This window comes from Diabrotica undecimpunctata, chromosome 3, assembly GCF_040954645.1.
Source record: "Diabrotica undecimpunctata isolate CICGRU chromosome 3, icDiaUnde3, whole genome shotgun sequence".
Taxonomy (NCBI): Eukaryota; Metazoa; Arthropoda; class Insecta; order Coleoptera; family Chrysomelidae; genus Diabrotica; species Diabrotica undecimpunctata.
The window spans coordinates 69,464,927-69,485,448 of record NC_092805.1 but is presented as its reverse complement, the minus strand read 5'-3'; the positions used below and the strand labels follow the sequence as shown (position 1 = coordinate 69,485,448).

The following is a 20,522-nucleotide window of genomic DNA, read 5'->3' as shown; positions in this document are numbered from 1 at the left end:
CAAATAGTTAGAAAGCTTCAAGCCTTTGAATTTTAGATATACCGGAGAATGTTGAGAATGGACTGCCAGGGTCACCAATGAGGAAGTGCTGAGAAGGATGGGTCGAGACAAAAAATTGTTGAGAACAATAAAAGTACGCAGGACTGCATACCTGGAACACATACTAAGGAATATAAAGTCTTCTGCAGGCCATCATGCAGGGTAGAGTCGATGGCAAAAAGGGAATAGGTAGAAATAGGAAGTCATGGCTGCGAAATATTCGTGACTGGACAAAGATAGATGACTGTAGACGAATTATTCCACGTTGGAAAAGACAGAGATACTTTTAGAAATGTCAACCTCCATTAATGGGGACGGCATAGGTAGAAAAATAGTGATACGCTAAACAAAAAAAAAACAGAGATGAAGATAGGCGCCAAGAAACTCTGTGTTATAAAACAGTTGAATAAAATACAGATTCTCGATTCAAATATTCAAAAATTTAATGAACAGCTTACTAAAATAGAAATGACGTCTATTTAAAATGCAATTCATTAATGGCTCAAGGTACAAAGCAGTCCTAGCATCTGCTAATGATATTGATCTTATAAGAAACTCTTTCCGCAAACGACATCTTCAACAAAGTGAAGAGAGCACGAAAAATGTTTTACTTAAAATCAATAAAATAAAAACCAAATACAAGCGAATCAACAGAAGAAAGCAATTCAATACAGAGCATAATTCACTTAAGACCTATTTTAATACATGAATGCGAATCATGGACAATGACTAAAACAAATAAGGAAGAACTCCGAATATTTGAAAGAAAAATAATAAGAAAACTTTTTTAACCTCATTATCATATTGCTACAAATCCGTGTAGAATAAGAACACATACTAAATAAAGAAAGCTCTTATAAATATATTGTTTAGGAAAATAAATCGCTTAAGGTAGATCGGACACATGCATAGACGCCAAAATGTCAAACTTGGTTAAAAAACGTAAACTAATTTTTGAAACCAAATTCAGTATTTTGCTTTAATCTGTGCCTTCTAAGAATTGCAAGGAAAAACAGACGTTGATAAAACTGTTATTAGAGACATGGGGAATCTAAAAATTGCATTGAACAACATATCTCCTCAACTAAGCAAAAATCCTTAACGAATTGGTTTCTAGTACTCGTACAGAGTATATCGAAATAAAAGGAAAAAGACAGTTAAGCAAGAAGAAAAGTGCAAGCATTTACGTTTTAAGGGTGAAAGGATGTGCGCCCCATTTTTAGCTGACAAACTTGCGGAGCATACTATTTCTGGTCCTTAGTTTGCCTTTTAGTTTTAAACAAGATTCTGTGATTGACAACGTGCGATATAAACTATCTACTCTACAAGGTATTTATAGGAAATTCAGAGTTCAAGGATTTCATCACACTATTGGATGTTCAGTTTTGTGAAAGCGCCTGTGTTGGGAAAATTGAAGGAGCGTTCCTAAGATTTTCGGGGTTTGGCTTAAAATTAAATCGTAGTTCATTTTTATTATATTTAAGGCATCTATTAGATTTTTTTCCACTCCAGCAACAAAAGTTTTTGGTTGTGCAATGTATGGTCTACATGAAAATCCTAGTATCTACTGGTATCTGTTGATCATTTGTGTAAATGTAATACAGTGTAGGTGCCATTACGGTACCCCAAGCGAGACCGTTTGTCTGCGTTCTCCATATTACCATTGAATGATACGAAAAATCTTCTGTTCTGTAGATATACGCAGATAAAACGATGTTTACAGTTTGTCATACAGTTTTTGGAGAAATGTCCTCTAATTTAATGTGTCGTAGGCGGCATTTAGATTGACAAATACCACCCCTGATACCTGATATCTTTCGTACCCGTTGTTGCTTTTTGCAACAACGGGTACGTTATTACGTACGTTATAAGTATTACGAATAAAAATAAATAAGCAAGAAGAATATAAGTGAACCATATTTAAAATAAGTGACAGAAAAAAGAATATTATATATACATTTACTTCTAAATTAAAAATAAAATACTCGTATGTCTGATAACGAAAGATACAAAATTTACAAGCGACAAAGTATTTTTTAAAACAACCGAACATATATGTAATAATTGTAATAGATATGTTGGCTATAATCAAATTACCATAAAGCCACCGAAATATTTTATCTGAGTAATGACTCAATACTGATTGCTACGTTACGTTATACGATACATTTATAGTTAAAGCGAAATTAGGTGTTATGCCTACTTATTATTTTAGTATCTGTTACAAGTTAGATTAGATAAGAGTCAGGCCATGGAGCTGGGGTATCTACATTGTATAAATGACGTGTACCCTATCCTCCATGCTATGGCATGCTGGACGAGCCATACAGTCTGTAGTCAACACCCCGAGGTGTGAGCGGGAACACAAATTGTATCAATACTCATACGCTTATGAAACGCACCTGGCGGATCATAAGGGCCTTCACATTTTACTCTGTTTCAACTTGTCTTGAGTAAAATGTCTTTAATCTTTCCTATCAGCTTCTCTTGGCTAACTCTCGTTTTTTTTCCGACCCCGAATGGCTATTAGGTTTCCGAGGGCAGACGGGTCACTACATTTACTCCTACTACATACTCTTCACAAATACTGGTCCTCCAAGTCTGGGGGTTTGAACGATGGGCCAGCACCCCTTCTTCTAGAAAAAAGTTATTTGCTAAAAATTTCGATCAAGAGCCTCGGAATAAGGACGGAAACAAAAGACGACGACTGCTACGAAAAAGGACTATGAGATTGGCCACATGGAATGTACAAGGTCTAAGAACCAAGGAAACTGAAGTTTTTCAAGAATTAGAACGACAACAAATAGACATATGCGTTCTTACAGAAACAAAAAAGAAAGGAAAGGGAAATGAAATCAAGAACGACTATATTCATTTATACAGTGGAGTTGAAAAATCATTAAGAGCAAAAAGAGGTGTGTCTATAGCCGTGCATACAAAACTCAAAAACTATATCAAGAGTTGGGAAGAGATAGACGAGCAGATCATTATGATGGATCTTGAGAAACATGGGGAGACGATAGTTATAATAGGAGTATATGCTCCTAGTGACGATTCTGATACAAAAGTTAAGGATGAATTCTATGACAAATTGCTTGACGTGTTGACCCATGTAAACCGATCCAAAGAAATATGCCTATTAGGAGATTTCAATGCTCGGGTAGGCAAAAAATTACAAGACAATGTGGTAGGAAGATATGGTGAAGACAAAATAAACAACAACGGAGAGCGACTCATTGATCTTTGTGAAACATTACAGCTTAAAATAATGAATGGATTTTATCAGCACAAAGATATACATAAATTTACCTGGGAACAACCAAAGAAAAAGATAAAATCTATAATCGACTATCTCATCCAACCAGAAAACAAAAGGCTCCAAACAAATGACGTAAGGGTGTATCGTGGTGCCGAATGCGGATCTGACCACTATATGGTGGTCGCAAAAATAACCATACACTACAGGAAAGTAAACAAGAACAAAATTGAACAGGAGAAGGTAGCAGCTTCCACAAAGATAAGATATAATATTGATAGCCTCAAACAAGAATCAGTACAATTCCTCTACAAACTTAGACTAGCCTCAAAACTAACTCACTTAACTCGAAGAGAAACAGCCGAAAAAGAATATCAAGATATAAAAAATTGCATTTATCAGGCGGCCAAAGAGGCATTGGGGTACGAAGAAGCTGACAAAAGAAAAAATCCTGAGTGGTGGAACGAAGAAGTAGGAAAATTAATTAAAGACAAAAAAAAAGCTTATCAAACATGGCTATCCACGAAAGACTCAGAAGACCACAGAATTTACAGCAGACTCAACAGGGAAGCAAAGAAGGAAGTCACTAAAAGAAAAAACGAAATGTGGGAAGAGAAATGCGAAGAGATGGACCGATGCTTAGGAGGAACCAAAGTGACACAAGCTTGGAAATTCATAAAAAGTATTAGAAAAGAAAGAAAAGATGAGGGAAATATAAACCTGATTCAAAATAAAAAGTGGGAAAAATATTACGAAACGCTATTAACAGAAAGTAGGCACGAATTTATGGAAAGACCTGACCATATCTCAATGACAGAAAACTCAGAGGTGCATAAGATTAACAAAGAAGAACTGAAAAAAGAATTGAAACAAATGAAAAATGGAAAAACACCCGGGCCTGGAGACATTCCCATCGAGTTGGTGAAACATGGACCGGATGCTCTTTTGGAAAGCTTAGTGAATATTTTTAATAAATGCTTAATTGAAGGCCAAACGATTCCAGACGATTGGAATTTGGCCCACATTAGCCCCATTTATAAAAAGGGAGACAGAAAAGAATGCGGAAATTATAGAGGCATTAGCGTAACTAGCTCGCTGGGAAGGTTATATGGTCGTATATTGAAAAGAAGAATAGAAGAGGAGTATAAAGAAATTGAAGAACAAAGCGGCTTCAGAGCAGGAAGATCGTGCGTGGACAACACATTTACCCTTCAACAAGTAATTGAAAAACGAACAGCTCGAAACCTCCCTACGCATCTGGTATTTATAGATCTGGAGAAGGCTTATGATACAGTTCCTTTAAAACTCTTATTTAGTGTCTTGACGAAAACGGACCTTAGTAAAACATATCTAAAAGCAATACTGAACATCTATAAATGTCCTCAAAGCACTGTAAAAACAGGAAATACTTTCTCAAGGGTATTTACAGTAACGAAAGGCTTGAGACAAGGATGTTGTCTTTCCCCCACCCTATTCAAAATATATATCCAAGAAGCACTGCACCAGTGGAGACAAAAATGTACGGGAATGGGGTTGAAGCTTAACAACCATTATCTGACAACGCTGTTCTTTGCAGATGATCAAGTACTAATTGCAAGCTGTGAAGAAGATGCAGATTATATGCTTAGAAAGCTCAAAGATGAATACGAAAAATGGGGGATGAGTATGAATATGTCTAAAACAGAATATATGCGAATAGGCAGTGAAGACGAAGACCCGGATTTGGAAATTAGACAAATGAAAAGGTGCTACGAATACAAATATTTGGGAAGTATTATCTGCAGTAAAGGCACAACGGAACGAGATATAGACTATAGAGTGCAACAAGGCAGGAAGAGTGTTCAAATTCTGAATTCGATACTTTGGTCCAACAAAGCTACTATGAAAACTAAAATGACTATCTACAAAGTAATTGTAGAGCCCATTCTTACATATGGAGCAGAATGTTGGCAAATGACAGTAAAAGGAAAGAAAAAAGTTGACACGGTTGAAATGGACTACCTAAGAAGAGCTTGCCGTATATCAAGAGTAGAACGTATACCTAATTCTGAAATTAGAAGAAAAACAGATAGAGTACATACAACTTCTGAAAGAATAGAAACTAGACAGTTAATATGGTATGGACACGTACAGAGGATGGACGACAACAGATGGCCAAAAAGAGCTATGGAATACAATCCAAGTAATAGAAGGAAACGAGGAAGACCAGCCAAGTCTTGGATACAAGGTGTTATGGAAACCATGAAAGACAGAGCCATTGATGAAGACACCTGGAGAGATAGAAAAAGATGGCGATCGAAATGCGGGAAGCGGCAGAAGCTGTAGGATCCCCGCTTATATATATATATATATATATATACAAGTTAGATACTAAAGTATTATAGTAAGATATTGAATTCCCTACATTTAAAAATTGAAATATTGAAATTAGACAGTAAAAAATTATAATTTTAAGATTGATTTACAAATTATTATAATTTAAATTTTACTACTTTATGAAACAAATATTGTACATCATAAAACGTAGCAATCGAAACATCGGAACGTACATTTATATAATAAATTTTTCAGTGTCAATGCATTAAAAAAATACTAATACATAAAAATTGCCCTTTCCAAGCTTATAACAGACACTAACTTAAGTTTAAAAATAATTAAAGCAAGTAATATAAATTACCACCATAAAATATTTAACTACATTAACCAAGTATTTGTGAAATTTCGGGATGAATAAATTGATTGATATTTAAATAAATTTCAAGTTCCAAAACGTACCTGCTGTAAAATTTAAAAATCTACGACTAATCAAATTATTGGCAACATCGGAGGAGTTTAGTTGTGTACGGGGAAGAATACATACGGATCCCAAAAGTGTTTTACCCTATTACGGAGTTCATTTAATCCTACGTGTTGGTCGGAGTCTACATAAAGCGCTACCCAGATAATAATATACACGGTGTATATTCTCCTGGAGTTAGTATAATACCGTTTTAGTACGGGGCCCACATTAACCGCTAGATCTATATATATATATATATATATATATATATATATATATATATATATATACTATGATTATACTTTTCCATTTGTTTTAAACGGCATTCCTTTACCCAGATAGTTGTAGCTTCCTCCGTGGTTATTGTTAGTTATTGCCCTGGAAGCCATCAGGGTCTTCTAACTCTAATACCACAAATTGGTCGCATTGCTCCTGTAGTGATCCTTTCCCAAGTTAACATGCTCCTTTTTTAACTTGGATGCACCGTACTGAAGACGACCAATAGTCAGAAATACGTATATACGGTTGCCTTCCATCGATATACCTTTTTTGTTTTCTGTTTTGCGAGACATGTCATTACATTTTACTTTATATTTATATATTTATATATATATATATATATATATATATATATATATATATATATATATATAAATATATATATCTAACTTCTTCTAACTATATATATATATATATATATATATATATATATATATATATATATATACATATATATAGTTAGAAGACCCTGATGGTTTCCAGGGCAACAACTAACAATAACCACGGAGGAAGCTACAACTACCTGGGGAAAGGAATGCCGTTTAAAACAAATGGAAAAGGATAATCATAGTATGTATGTATGTATATATATATATATATATATATATATATATATATATATATATATATATATATATATATATATATGTGTTCGGATAAGTTTCCGCGGTCAGATAAATGAAAATTACTGAGTTCTCGGGAAGAACCGCGTTGAGAATTTAAAACTCGACGTTTCGGCACCCATTTTGGAGATATTATCAAGAGTGATACGGTTCGGTTCGAGTTCGGGGTCTCAATCTGCCTACTCCCCTAACTCGAGACGTAGCAGTATCGTGTTCTATATTGCAAGAACTGTCTCTCGGCACTGAGGTCTCAATCTGCCTACTCCTCAGTGTCGAGTGACAACCGGTCTTACCCTGTGTGGCTGCTTTTATACTCGCTATATGCGCGGGAACGATATGCGCTGACGTGGTCTGAACTGACGTGGCCTGAGTGGTGTGGGCGGGAGGTCGCTGAAGCAGGGGTCGCCATGTTGCCAGCAATCGTTTCGCGTCATCGCGCGTGCTCAAGCTGTTAGGCCGTTTTTCGATTTCGATAGCTTCACGAATGATTCTCGCTTTTAATGAGCGGATGGGAGCGATGGTTTTTGCTTTTTCGAAATCTATTTTGTGGCCTGTCTGAATATGATGTTGGGCTAGGGCTGAAGTGGTATCGGAATGTTTGACTGATAGAGAATGTTCGTAAATACGGTTATGGATTCGTCGGTTTGACTGTCCTACGTATGTACGTGGGCAACTGGAACAAGGTATCTCGTAGACACCATGGTCTTCATTGGGGATTTGGTCTTTTGGTAAATGAGGGCCGAAACGTCGAGTTTTAAATTCTCAACGCGGTTCTTCCCGAGAACTCAGTAATTTTCATATATATATATATATATATATATATATATATATATATATATATATATATATATATATATATATATATATATATATATATATATATATATATATATATATATATATTAGTGAGCGTTCTATTGCTTTTGTTAAGGAATTAGACAAATAATACTTAATGCTAATACTAAATACTAATAAACTAAATTATGTATTACAGAACGTACCTTGCTAAGGCTTGAGCTGCTTGCCTCTTTCCTTTATCTGTACCATTTAAAGCCAAAGGTAACAATGCCTTACTACCACCTTGAGCAACAACGACACCTCTTAACTCATGTTCGCTGCACAATGCATTAAACACCCTTGCTATCAATTCTTTGGAATTGTTACTCTCTGTCTTCGATAAAGCAACCAAAGCCGTTGTCACATTACTTCTTCCCAATACCAAAATTCGTTTTGTAACAAAATCGGGATCATCTAGTTCGTGCTCTTCGGGAATATGCTGCTTTGCGAATTTTGCCAACTCCAACATTTCTGGGATAACTTCTTGTTTTTCATAGGCGTTACAAAGATTCACCAAAGTTGTTATGACGCCGAAAAGAACCGACTGATCTTCAGTTTTCGCTAATTCTACTAGAGCTTGAAGTGCCGCGGAGTCTTCTATTAGCTTTTCTTTTACTTCAGCGTCTAATGTTAAATAAGAGAGACCTTCAGCTGCCCACTTTCGGATATCTGTGTCTTTACCTGGATGAAGCAAGAACCGTCTACAAGCTTCAGCTAGTTTTAAAGAAGATCCTAAAAAAAAACAATAATAGATTGAATAATAGAAAAGAAGATGTTATTAATTTGATTGTCACAGGAAGAACAAAATATTAATTCAGTATTCGATTCTACTTTCAGTTTGTATACTTTCCTCTAAGGGGCTGTTCAAGTATTACGTAAGCACTAAAGGGGGTCTTTGCTTTGCTTATTTTTGATTACATGGGGCGGGGGGTCTAGATGGTGATTAAGTCAGCATTAGTTATTTACTTTTTTACACATATTGCTACCCACATACTACATTTATATTTGAATTGAACAAATATATACATGACGTCATTACAATTCATGAACATTTAGAAAGATCCAATTTCGAGTTTGCAGGAAATGTGTAAGCTGAAGTATGAAGTTCAGTTGAAACTGATGGCTATAATGTTACTGCAAAATATGTTGGGCCGAGTGAAAAATATCTTCCTGATTTCCTGATTAAATGATATTCAGAACATGTGCGTGAAAGCCAATACTTGTTTCAAATTGTAAAATGTAGAAACAGCATGCTGTCGTCCAAGAAGTGGCCTATTTAGATTGCTAGACAACAGGTTTCTTTCACCATCAGTAAAAGTGAAACAAACAGTTGATGACTTGGTTTTGGATGATGGAGGGTAATTTCCCAATCTTCCAATAAATTTAGCTCCAAGCCAATGCTGTACTCAAAGATTTCCTGCAAATGCCCTACGACTATTTTTGTGTGATGGTAGAATACAAGCTATTAATTCGAACATGCAAAACGTGTGGTCTTTATCATACTTCCGTCAAGTCACTAAATCGTCACATCGAGAATATGCACAAAAAAAGGTAACACGCACACGCACATAAGCAACACAATGTTAAATGGGTCGATGAGAACGACGTAAACATTCCAAAATCGGATGAAAGTGAGCAGACACACAGCATTGAGCAGCAAACATCTAATATCATCGAAAACTTAGATTCATGGATTTGTGTATCATGGAGTGAAAACTGTTAAATGGAATTAATACGTATACCAAACATTTAAAAGAAGTTTGTTTTGTTCGTAATATTACTTAAAATTATATTTGTACCTTACTCTATGTTGAATACCGTGTCAATAAAGTTTGTTTAATTAAATATTATGGGCGCTAAAGTCCTATGTCGTAAATATATTTTCTTAATTCTAGAATTATAAGTGCTACTCATGAATCAATAAAAAACCGAATACATTAAAAGAAAAATGAATATAACAATGTTTAAGTGACATAGGAGGGGGGAAAGAGCTTTGCTTACTTTTGCTGACAAGGGGATGGAGGTAAATAATTGTAATAAATCTGCTTACGTGAATACTAAAACGACCCCTAAGCTAGTTTTAGTTAATAATGTTCCACTTACCTTCTGCAAACGGCTTCAGGGAAGCGTCAGTACCGCCAGAACTCCCCAACTTGCACAGTCCCACCAGAGCTCTAATTCTGATGTGGTCATTCTTTGATTTATAAAGGTGTTTCAAAATATTGATGCCTTGATTGATAATGGTTTTGGCTTTATCTGCTTTACTAGCTGCTGCAATAATACACTCACAGGCAACTTTTTGCTGGAGTTCGTCTTCTGTGTTGGCCATTACCAGGATCATTTCCATGATGCCTTCTTTGCCTGTAAGAGACAATTATATATATATATATATATATATATATATATATATATATATATATATATATATATATATAGAAATGTAGCCATAAGGTCCCCTACTATTAAGAATCAGCAGATTCCGATGTCCGATGTTTCAATAGTCAAGCTTAAATCATTAAATGTAGTAGTTTGTAGTATTTCTCAAAAGTGTAAACTTTTAATTTCGAAATAAAGATTTTTTTTGGGAAACTTAACGTTGAAGAAACATTTCTGGCGCTGCGAACAGGATATTTCATACAGAAACTTAGTTGTTTCCTGGTCTACATTAGTTTGATGAAATCCTGAAGAACCTGGTAAAAGAGAAAAATGTATTGGAAATCAAACACGATCATCCTTGCGTAAGTTTTTCCTTTCTTTACCACTGTTTATGAGCATTTATTATTTTTATTGAATTTTTACACATTGACATTGAATTTATTATTTATTGAATTTATATTATTTGTAATATTTTTACTTCAACGAATTTTTTTTATATATATTTGCATATACATTTTTACATGTTTGCATATATTTTATGAGTACATTGAATGATATTTCCCAAAATAGTATCGAAAATTTAAGTTTACTATTCGATAATTTGAACTTCAAAATAAAAAGAAATCTACAAACATCTAAATCCAAGCCTGAATCTAAATTACATTCCAAAATGCCGATGACCAATAGCGATATTGCTAGCCTTTGCTCAACTCTGGCCGAATTCTCTTCTGGAGACAACCTCTCCACCTTTATTAAAGCAGTAGATAATTTAATAGTTTTCTTAGGCCCCCAAGATCTAAATCCGTCCCAAGAGTTTATCTTAAATTCCCATATCGTATCTCGAATTAAAGGAGAACCTATAAATTTCTTAAACTATTCAAACAAAACCAATTGGACAGAGATTCGTCCAGCCTTATTAACTAAATACGGAGACAGACGTTCCGAAGACATATTAGTAACACAACTATCCACTACCGTCCAAAAACATAGTGAATCCTACGACAATTATCATCAGAGAATAACTACAAATCTGAATGACTTACTCCAACACATCACCCTAAACGACAATCCCGCGACAGTAATTTTTAAAACTACATACTTTAAAAACATTGAACATATCGCATTTTGAACTAAATTCCCTAGAGGAAGCCCTCCAAAAGTGTATTGCATACGATAATCACAAAAATCAGCAACAATACATGAACTTCCTTAAGAGCCAACAAAACAAAAAGCCCCCAATGAAAAATAAACCCTATCAATCTTCGAATAATCAAAGATCCACAAACTTCCAACCCACGCATTCAAATTATGTGAGACCTTCGACTCATAACACACCTTTCCACAACACAGAGCCAACTTTAACTTCACTCCACAACAGAACTACAATTTTCCTCAGAGACAAAATTTCGATTCTTACGAACAAAACCAATCCTTCCAACGAAACAATGTTCCGAAAAATACCCAACAAAGATTAAATAAATATGTATAAAGCTCCTCGACCCCAACCAAATTTTGCCACTCCAATGAGCGGTGTTCAAACTACCACAACCAGAAACCATCAGCCCATGACAATTATAACTAATAGAAGCCACAATTTTCACATAGACTCAAATGATACCCAATATTTCGAAAATTAAGAATCCGAACAAGAGCCCGATTTGCATGATGAAAATCATCAGGATTTTCAAGCCATCCCGTTAGACGGTCATCCACCCCCTGTATAAACCTACATAATATCGAAAGTTCCCCTGGGTTGATCGACACCGGAGGTTCCCATTCAATTTTAAACCCGCGAGCTCTCAAACTATTTGATAAAAAACATATTTATCGAAAACTTTTTTCGCTAACGTCAATGAAAATTACTTCCAAGCACGAATTAAATATTAAGACGCCACTATTCCTAGAATATGGAATTCCACAAACATTCGACGTAAAAATCGCCGACTTTAGTCAGCACTTTGATATCCTCCTAAAAAATTACGATTTAAAAAGATTTCATGCCACTATCAATTATGTGACTCATATTTTAACCTTTGAGAATCCCCACGTAAGCATTCCATTCCAAACATTATATCAGAAAATTCCCGTAAACATAAACAACGGCAAAGTTTTATTGCGTGAAAGACACTTTCAAGGTATCAAAATTCCCCATTCTATTCACGTTGCAAAAAATGGCTTCATAGAGACTATCGACTTACCGACGCCTACGAGATTTAATAAGAGAATTGAAGTTGATAACTTCTGTAATTATGATATAGCAGAAATTCCGACACATTTTAATGAAAATAAAATACGAACTTCGCACTTAAACAACGAAGAAAAGTATAAAATTATAAATCTTTGTAAGAAATATAAGGATGTATTTTACGACGAAAACTAAAATTTAACTTTCACGTCAGCTGTTAGACACGAAATCAAAACGAAGGATGAAAATCCGATTTACGTAAAGGGTTTTCGTCATCCTAAAACAATGCAGGAGGAAATAAAAAAAAAACAAATAAATAATTTATTAGATAATAAAATAATTCGACCGTCAATTTCACCGTACTCAGCTCCAGTTTGGATAGTACCAAAAATGACTATATAGTACTCAATGATCATACTGAAAGTGTTCGTTACCTACTTCCTCAGATAGATGAGATACTGGATAACTTAGGAAAAGCCAGTTATTTCACAACATTAGATTTAGCTCCAGGTTACCATCGGATTGAAGTTCATCCGTATTCTATTCGGAAAACAGCCTTTTCAGTTCCGCATGCCCACTTTGAATTTTTACGTATGCCCTTTGGTTTAAAGAATAGCCCAGCAACATTCGAAACGTTAATGGACAATATTCTTAGGCCCTTTATTCATAAGTTTTGCTTCGTCTACATGGACGATGTCATTATTTTTTCCAAGTCACTGCAAGAACACTTAGTTCATATTGCTACTATTTCTGACACTTTCAGATAAAATAATTTAAAAATTCAGTTAGACAAATCCGAGTTTCTCACGAAAGAAGTTTCTTTCCTAGGTCACGTACTAGGTCACGTAGTGACAACCAAAGGAATCAAACCTAACCCGGCAAAATTCGAAGCTATACAAAAATACCCTCTACCAAAAACAGTAAAAGAAATTAAATCATTTCTTGGTTTAATCGGTTACTACCGAAGATTCATACCCAACTTTGCGAAAATAACATCCCCATTTTCGAGATGTACTCGAAAAGGAGCAACTATTGACCCTACTAATCCAAATTATTTAGAATGTTTTGCAAAATGCAAACAATTATTAACTAATTCCCCAGTTCTACAATACCCAGACTTCGAAAAGCCTTTTGTACTGACTACAGACGCCTCTAATATAGCTATAGGATCAGTATTATCTCACAACAACCACCCTATTGCCTACTATTGACACCCGCAGAACAAAACTACTCCACTATTGAAAAAGAACTTTTAGCCATACTAGATTCTTGTAAACACTTCCGTATGTATTTATACAACCAAAAATTCACTGTAGAATCAGATCACAATCCTCTCGTATGGATCTACAAAATTAAAGACCCCACTTCTAGATTAGCCCGATGGAGACTTAAACTAGAAGAATATGATTTTGAAGTTAAATATAAAAAAGGCAAAAAGAATCAAGTCGCTGATGCTCTTAGCCGAGTCCAAACAAATGCCCTAAGCTCGAGTTCAGAATGTGCTGAACCACTCGACAATTTCGACATTGACGATTTCCTTGCCGATTTTGACAACTTACAAAACAGTACTAACACACAACATACATCAGTTGAGAACCCTATTCGCGATTGAAAACAAAGTATCTGACCTCTGGCGGAATAAATTTAAACTACTAAAAGTGGTATAAACAAACCAAACAGCTGTTGATTTGAATAGAATTATTAAATTTTTTTAGTAAATTTTAGCATTATGACTACGTCACAGTATATTGCCAAGGAATATTCTTTATAAAGCAATATACTGTGAGTACGTTAAAGTATTTTAAATCAAATCGATATTGTTCTGTCCCTCAATGCAATTCAAGATCGCCAAAAGATATTTCCCTATTTCTCTTACCTAAACTGGAAAACTTGAGGAAAAAGAGGAAAGCAATAAAAAGAAAATACCACTATCATTAAGTCAATAATATACTAAGAATACATCATTTATTTTCTTGAATAACAGAAATACAAATACTTACTAAGTTGGGATAGTATCATGAGGTTTTTTCCTCATGATTTATTATGGAACCTTTTAAAGACAAATCATGTGCTATGATCTTTTTTGACAGGTGACTCTCCAAGTTAAGGTTGATTTCATGTAAACAAATGAACTATCTTACAATAAAGTCAAGTTCAAGTTATTTATTTATGTTAATATACAAAAAAATACTTACATATATCAAAAAATAGTATAAAATAAAAATTAACATATTAAAAACATAAGGCATAATATAAAATAATGCATATATTAGTAAGACAAACATTACACAGAACATTATTATACTCTGGGTTCCCAGGAATACACAAAATAGGATTCTGGATTCATCAATACACAAGCCAGTTCCAAACATTAAAGTTAAAATTTAAGAATTCATCACTTGAAAACTGCTTCCCCTTCAACCAATGGCCTCTTTGCTTCACCATAGTACTCAAAGATATCATTAGGCTAATTTCCATTTTTAAATGATAAAAATAACTCGTCTTAAACCAAACTAAACATGCAAAAGCAATGGTAAACATTAGACTGTTATGTTTGTTTATACCATTTATATCAGCCATGACACTGCAATCGACCTGCCCTCTACATTCAGTTTCAATCGCGAATCACTGGAATAGAGACTTCACCTGAACCAATTAATTTATCCTCAAACAAGTAACAATAAATTTTGCTCAATTTATCTATGTCTGACTTTTTATTTATACAAGACGTATTAGATTTTATTAAACACATTTCCAAAAAAACACGTTTTGAATGGTTTTTTTCCTTTGCCAAAATACAACTTTAACTTTCCAACTAAATTTTAAAATGTATTTTGTCCATTATTTTACATGTTATATTTTATATGTGTGTTTTTAATGTTGAGTGTCGTAGCTTTACACAAATAATCTCAACGACTAGTAAGTTGTAATGACAATTTGAGATATGTTGTTAATATTTACACTTTCTTCTAATTACAGTGTCTTGAAGAAGGAATAAAAGAATTCCGAAAGCTTGACCAAAAGTCAAAAGAGTGTTTCTATAACATCCCGGCCAAACCTACTGACTGCAGCCCTAATAAACTGTGTTGTTTGTTTATATCGACAGTCAATAATATCCAGTATTTCTTATATATATATATATATATATATATATATATATATATATATATATATATATGGAAAAGGATAATGCGAGTGAATAATAAAAGTAAAAAGTAATGGCATTTCTCGCAAAACAGAAAACCAAAAATGGTATATCGATGGAAGGCAACCGTATATACGTATTTCTGACTATTGGTCGTCTTCAGTATGGTGCAGCCAAGTTAGAAAAGGAGCATATTAACTTGGGAAAGGATCACTACAGGAGCAATGCAACCAATTTGTGGCATTAGAGTTAGAAGACCCTGATGGTTTCCAGGGCAACAACTAACACCAACCACGGAGGAAGCTACAGCTACCTGGGGAAAGGAATTCCAAACGTTGAAATGTTTAAAACAAATGGAAAAGGATAATGCGAGTGAATAATAAAAGTAAAAAGTAATGGCATGTCTCGCAAAACAGAAAACCAAAAATGGTATATCGATGGAAGGCAACCGTATATACGTATTTCTAACTATTGGTCGTCTTCAGTATGGTGCAGCCAAGTTAGAAAAGGAGCATATTAACTTGGGAAAGGATCACTACAGGAGCAATGCAACCAATTTGTGGTATTAGAGTTAGAAGACCCTGATGGCTTCCAGGGCAATAACTAACAATAACCACGGAGGAAGCTACAACTATCTGGGTAAAGGAATGCCAAACGTTGAAATGTTTAAAACAAATGGAAAAGGATAATGCGAGTGAATAATAAAAGTAAAAAGTAATGGCATGTCTCGCAAAACAGAAAACCAAAAATGGTTAATATATATATATATATATATATATATATATATATATATATATATATATATATATATATATATATACATATATATATATATATATATATATATATATATATATATATATATATATATATATATATATAAATCAGCTTAATTTAAAACATTATTAAATACTTACCTATAAGAGCATTCCCTACTTCTAGAGGGCCCCTTAATAGAGATGTTAATGCTACAGTCACTCTCACTTTGGATTCAACATCAGGTGTTAACAATTTTTCTTTAATGAAATTCTCTATTTTTCCCATAAATTTCTCCCTTAGTGTATCATAATACATATTTTCATAGACCCTAGCTAAACAAACTGCAGCTACTGTTCTTGTAGAAGGTGTGATGTTCATAGCACTCTCATACTTGTACTCTTCCAATTCACTAGCACATTCCATTAATCTTTCTACACCTCCTATATCTACTAGCTCTTTGGCCCAACAGAGCTGATCATAGTGAATATTCCTCATTATGAGTTCTATCAATGCATCCCTAGCTAGTCCTGAAATTACTCTGTTATTAATAGAATACACTAAGCAAGTCAGTAATGTATCTATTTGTTTCTTGTTACTTTCTATTAACTCCTGTTTAGGTTTAGTGTCTGGTCGATTTTCCATGCCAGAGAATGCATTTATAATAGATTGCATACAGTGTTCTGCAGCGGACACTTGTTTTACATCTTCAGAATCAAGTATCTCAAGAAACCAAGGAACTCCCATAGTTTCTATAACTTTTTTAGTGCGAGTCTCACTGTGCTTACATAGTTCTCCTATTATTCTAACAGCTGAAGTAAAAATAACTTTGTTCTTTTCAACCTAAAATAAAAATATTCACTTTTAAAATCATTTAATATGATAAGATGTAAATTCATGTGTAAACCTAAAATACAAAAATAATCATTCAATTTGTAATACTTTTAGAGCATCTTACGACTATAGTAAGTAGTCTAATATTTCTAGTACATGTATAATAAGAAATATAAACAAGTGAAGTACCCTTAATCAACTAGTGACACTGTAGGTAGTTTATCTAATTACTTTTATATACTAGAGAGAAGACTTCTTTGCTTCCTTTAACACTATAGTGGTCCACTGTAACTTTTTCTTCCTCAAGTGTATTCTTTTCTACTTATCAATAAACATTATGCATTATAAAAAGTATTAATTACCTTTAACAGTTTTTTAATCTCCTGAAGAATTGGAGACTTAACCATCAATTCAGCTCCAGCATGCTGCCTTGCTAATACTAAAAGATTGTTCATTGCAGTCTCCCGTTTCTCTGTAGTCTCTTCCAAATCAAAGGCAATTTTTGTCATACTTTCTAATTTAGTACTAGTTTTTTCATTCTGTTTTGCTCTCTCTTGTACTATTTTATACAACCTCTCCAAAATGGGCTGAATGGGTTTATTTGTGGGATCATCTTTGAATATTTGTGTGGCATCCTTATATGCTTCTTCATACCTACATAATATAGAGTATTGTTCAGTAAAAAAATTAAAACAAAACGCAGACAGACTAGTTATTAAATAAGGGTATCTTTCATGAGGAAATGAATAAAAAATTTCAATTTTAACAAGAAAAATAAATACCAGAATATGTCAGCAGTTTAAAATCTAAATTCTTGTTTACCTTTTTTGGGCTTCCAGAGCTTGACATCTTCTAAAGAGTGCTTTAGGGTCAGTTGGAACAATTTGTAAACACGCATTGCAGTCTTGTAGTGCTGCTTCATAGTTTTCTTGTTTCAGATATGCAGCAGCCCGATTTTTATAATAAACAGATATAATTCGAGTATCTTCTTTGGATAGGTTAATAGCTTTTGAGTAAAGGTTTACTGCTTGGTCCCAATTACCGTTTTTAAAGGCAGTATTTCCTTCTTCTTTAAAGGATTCAGCTTTAATTTCACTTTCCATTTTAATTGAACTTTTGTTTTTTATATCAGTTTAATTCAATACTTTCCTTGATCGTAACTTTAACTCACATGCTTTTATATTTTTCCCGGCAGAGAGTTTTCTCGTTTGTTCTAGAGATCCTATAAATAAATAACTTAAAATTAGGCTACCTATTTAAAGTATTTCTGACTCATTTACGCGATCGGTTTTTAATAGTTAAAAATTACGGGAATTGGCAGGTTAGACAGTAAATACATGTAACACAACTTTTCGTTATATTAAAAATCATAACAGATACGTCTCAACGTGTTTGTCAAATTAAAACATACCTTTTGACATAAGTCAAAGTTAGACAAAGTCACAAATCAAAGAGTGGTCTGTGGCACGGTTCGTAGACTTCTACGGTTGCCTCTTCCGACTGGGGTGGGGATGCTTGAGTTACGTCACCAGAGTACCTACACAAGAATACAAAACCCATTTATTATCACAGTTTGTTCGTGGTAATTATCTTTCAGTTTATTAGTTGCTTTCTTATTTATCGTTTCTTAAATATCTCAGTTTACTTTATATTTTTGTATTTAAAATTTTGGTGTTGTTTTCTATAAAAACTTATTTTGAATTATCGAAGAAACGTTATTTATTGTAGTTGTACATCGTACCTATTATCTTCGTATCTTTTTAAAAGGTAGGTTAAAACTTTAAAATTTCATTGTGTATTAACGTAATAATAACGTTGATGAAATTTTAGAATTCCAGGCACAGGTTGTAGTGTGAAGAAAAGATATTAAAAAAATGGAAAAATAGTTAGGGTAAATGCACCAGTTGTTGGCCATGTGCTAGTTATTGGCCTACTAATATGTTTTGATTAGAATTAGGAAAATGTTGGTATTTTGTTAATTCTAACTACTTTTTTTAAGTTTGGCAACATATCTCCTAAAGTATGACACATCTAGTTTCAAGGTAACCATTAAATTTTAGTCAGTATTCGATGTTGAATGAGACACTGTTCTGTGCCGCTAGTTTGCAACCGAAATTTTGTTATTTACCTATAGAAACTTGTGTTGGTCGGTAAGTACTATATACTGCAATTTACTTTCTACTTTATATTTTATGTTTTTGTGAGAATATAGTCTATGTCCTGTTCCAAACTGCATAACGAATATAACGTTATTTATACAAATAACGTAAATTTTAAGGTGGCCAACTACTAATGCATGAAATTATCAATGTATCAGTTATTGGCCTAGATGGCCAATAACTGAAACATTAGATTTTGTAAGAATCTAGTGATTGACATATGTTAATAACTAGTGTTTTATATGTGGCCAATAACTAATTAATATAAATTGTTTTAGAAAATATGCCAAAACGATCTAAAACTGAAAACAATTATAAAAAAAGTATTCCGAAGACGATGTTAAAAAAGCGTTAGAGTTAATTAAAAATGAGTGAGCGAGAAGCATTAAGAATTTTTAATATTCCCAGAGCCACTATAAGTTACCGGAAAAGTGAAAAATTTCATTACAAAATAACCCATGGACCAGATCCATTTCTTTCGAAGGATGAAGAGGAACAACTGAAACTCTGGATTTTTCATTGTCAAAATCGAGGATTTCCTGTTCGTGTTGACGACATTAAGGACTCCGTTAAATCATTTTTAGAGAGTAACCCTAGAGTTAATCCATTTGTTGAAAATAGACCAGGTAGAACATGGCTATCAGCATTTCTAAAGCGCAATCCAAACATTTCGCTAAGGACTTCAGAGGGAGTGACATCAGCAAGTTTAAACATTAACCAAAGGGATATTACCAAATGGTTTGACAACATAAAATCTTATCTAAATAAAAAAGGACTTTCAGACGTTCTTCAAGACCCAACAAGAATCTTCAATGGTGACGAGACATGTTTTTATCTATGTCCCAAAAATAAAAAGGTTTTGGCTATGAAGGGTTCCAGAAACGTCTATGAAATTGAACATAACCCAAACGTTAACTTAACAGTTATATTCACATTTTCTGCAATAGGCAATATTTTACCTCCTATGATAATTTATCCCCATAAAAGATTGCCAAATGATATACTAACTGCTGTGCCGAATTCGTGGGGTATTGGTTTAACTGAAAATGGTTAGATGGACAACAAAAACTTTTATGAATATATTGGAAATATATTTAACCCTTTAACGCTGATACTTTTTGTTGATGGGCATAAAACCCATTTAACTGTACAGACAAGTCAACTTTGTACAGATTTAAAAATTATTTTAGTAGCGTTATATCCTAATGCCACGAGATTATTGCAACCAGCGGATGTGACTGCATTTAAGCCTCT

At 33.7% G+C, this 20,522-nt stretch overlaps 2 protein-coding genes across 2 annotated transcripts in view; one reads left to right on the top strand and one right to left on the bottom strand.

The window, feature by feature from the left end:
- unc-45 (unc-45 myosin chaperone) overlaps nucleotides 1-18,501 on the bottom strand; it is a 32,789-nt gene extending 14,288 nt beyond the window's left edge. The window contains exons 1-5 of the mRNA XM_072526049.1: nucleotides 17,932-18,501; nucleotides 17,472-17,763; nucleotides 16,437-17,118; nucleotides 9,917-10,174; nucleotides 7,978-8,545 (exon numbers count right to left, since the gene is read on the bottom strand). Of these exons, the coding sequence (XP_072382150.1) occupies nucleotides 7,978-8,545; nucleotides 9,917-10,174; nucleotides 16,437-17,118; nucleotides 17,472-17,763; nucleotides 17,932-18,212 (2,081 nt within the window). The 5' untranslated portion in view covers nucleotides 18,213-18,501. The remainder of the gene's footprint in view (nucleotides 1-7,977; nucleotides 8,546-9,916; nucleotides 10,175-16,436; nucleotides 17,119-17,471; nucleotides 17,764-17,931) is intronic.
- A 1,134-nt stretch (nucleotides 18,502-19,635) lies between these two features.
- On the top strand, nucleotides 19,636-20,322 carry LOC140435857 (uncharacterized). Its single transcript, XM_072524573.1, has one exon. The coding sequence runs from the start codon at nucleotides 19,636-19,638 to the stop codon at nucleotides 20,320-20,322; it is 687 nt and encodes a 228-aa protein (XP_072380674.1).
- The last annotated feature ends 200 nt before the right edge of the window (nucleotides 20,323-20,522 follow it).

Bases quoted from the DNA above. Each gene is read 5' to 3' on its own strand.
- LOC140435857 (XM_072524573.1), top strand. From the start codon at position 19,636: ATGAGTGAGCGAGAAGCATTAAGAATTTTTAATATTCCCAGAGCCACT.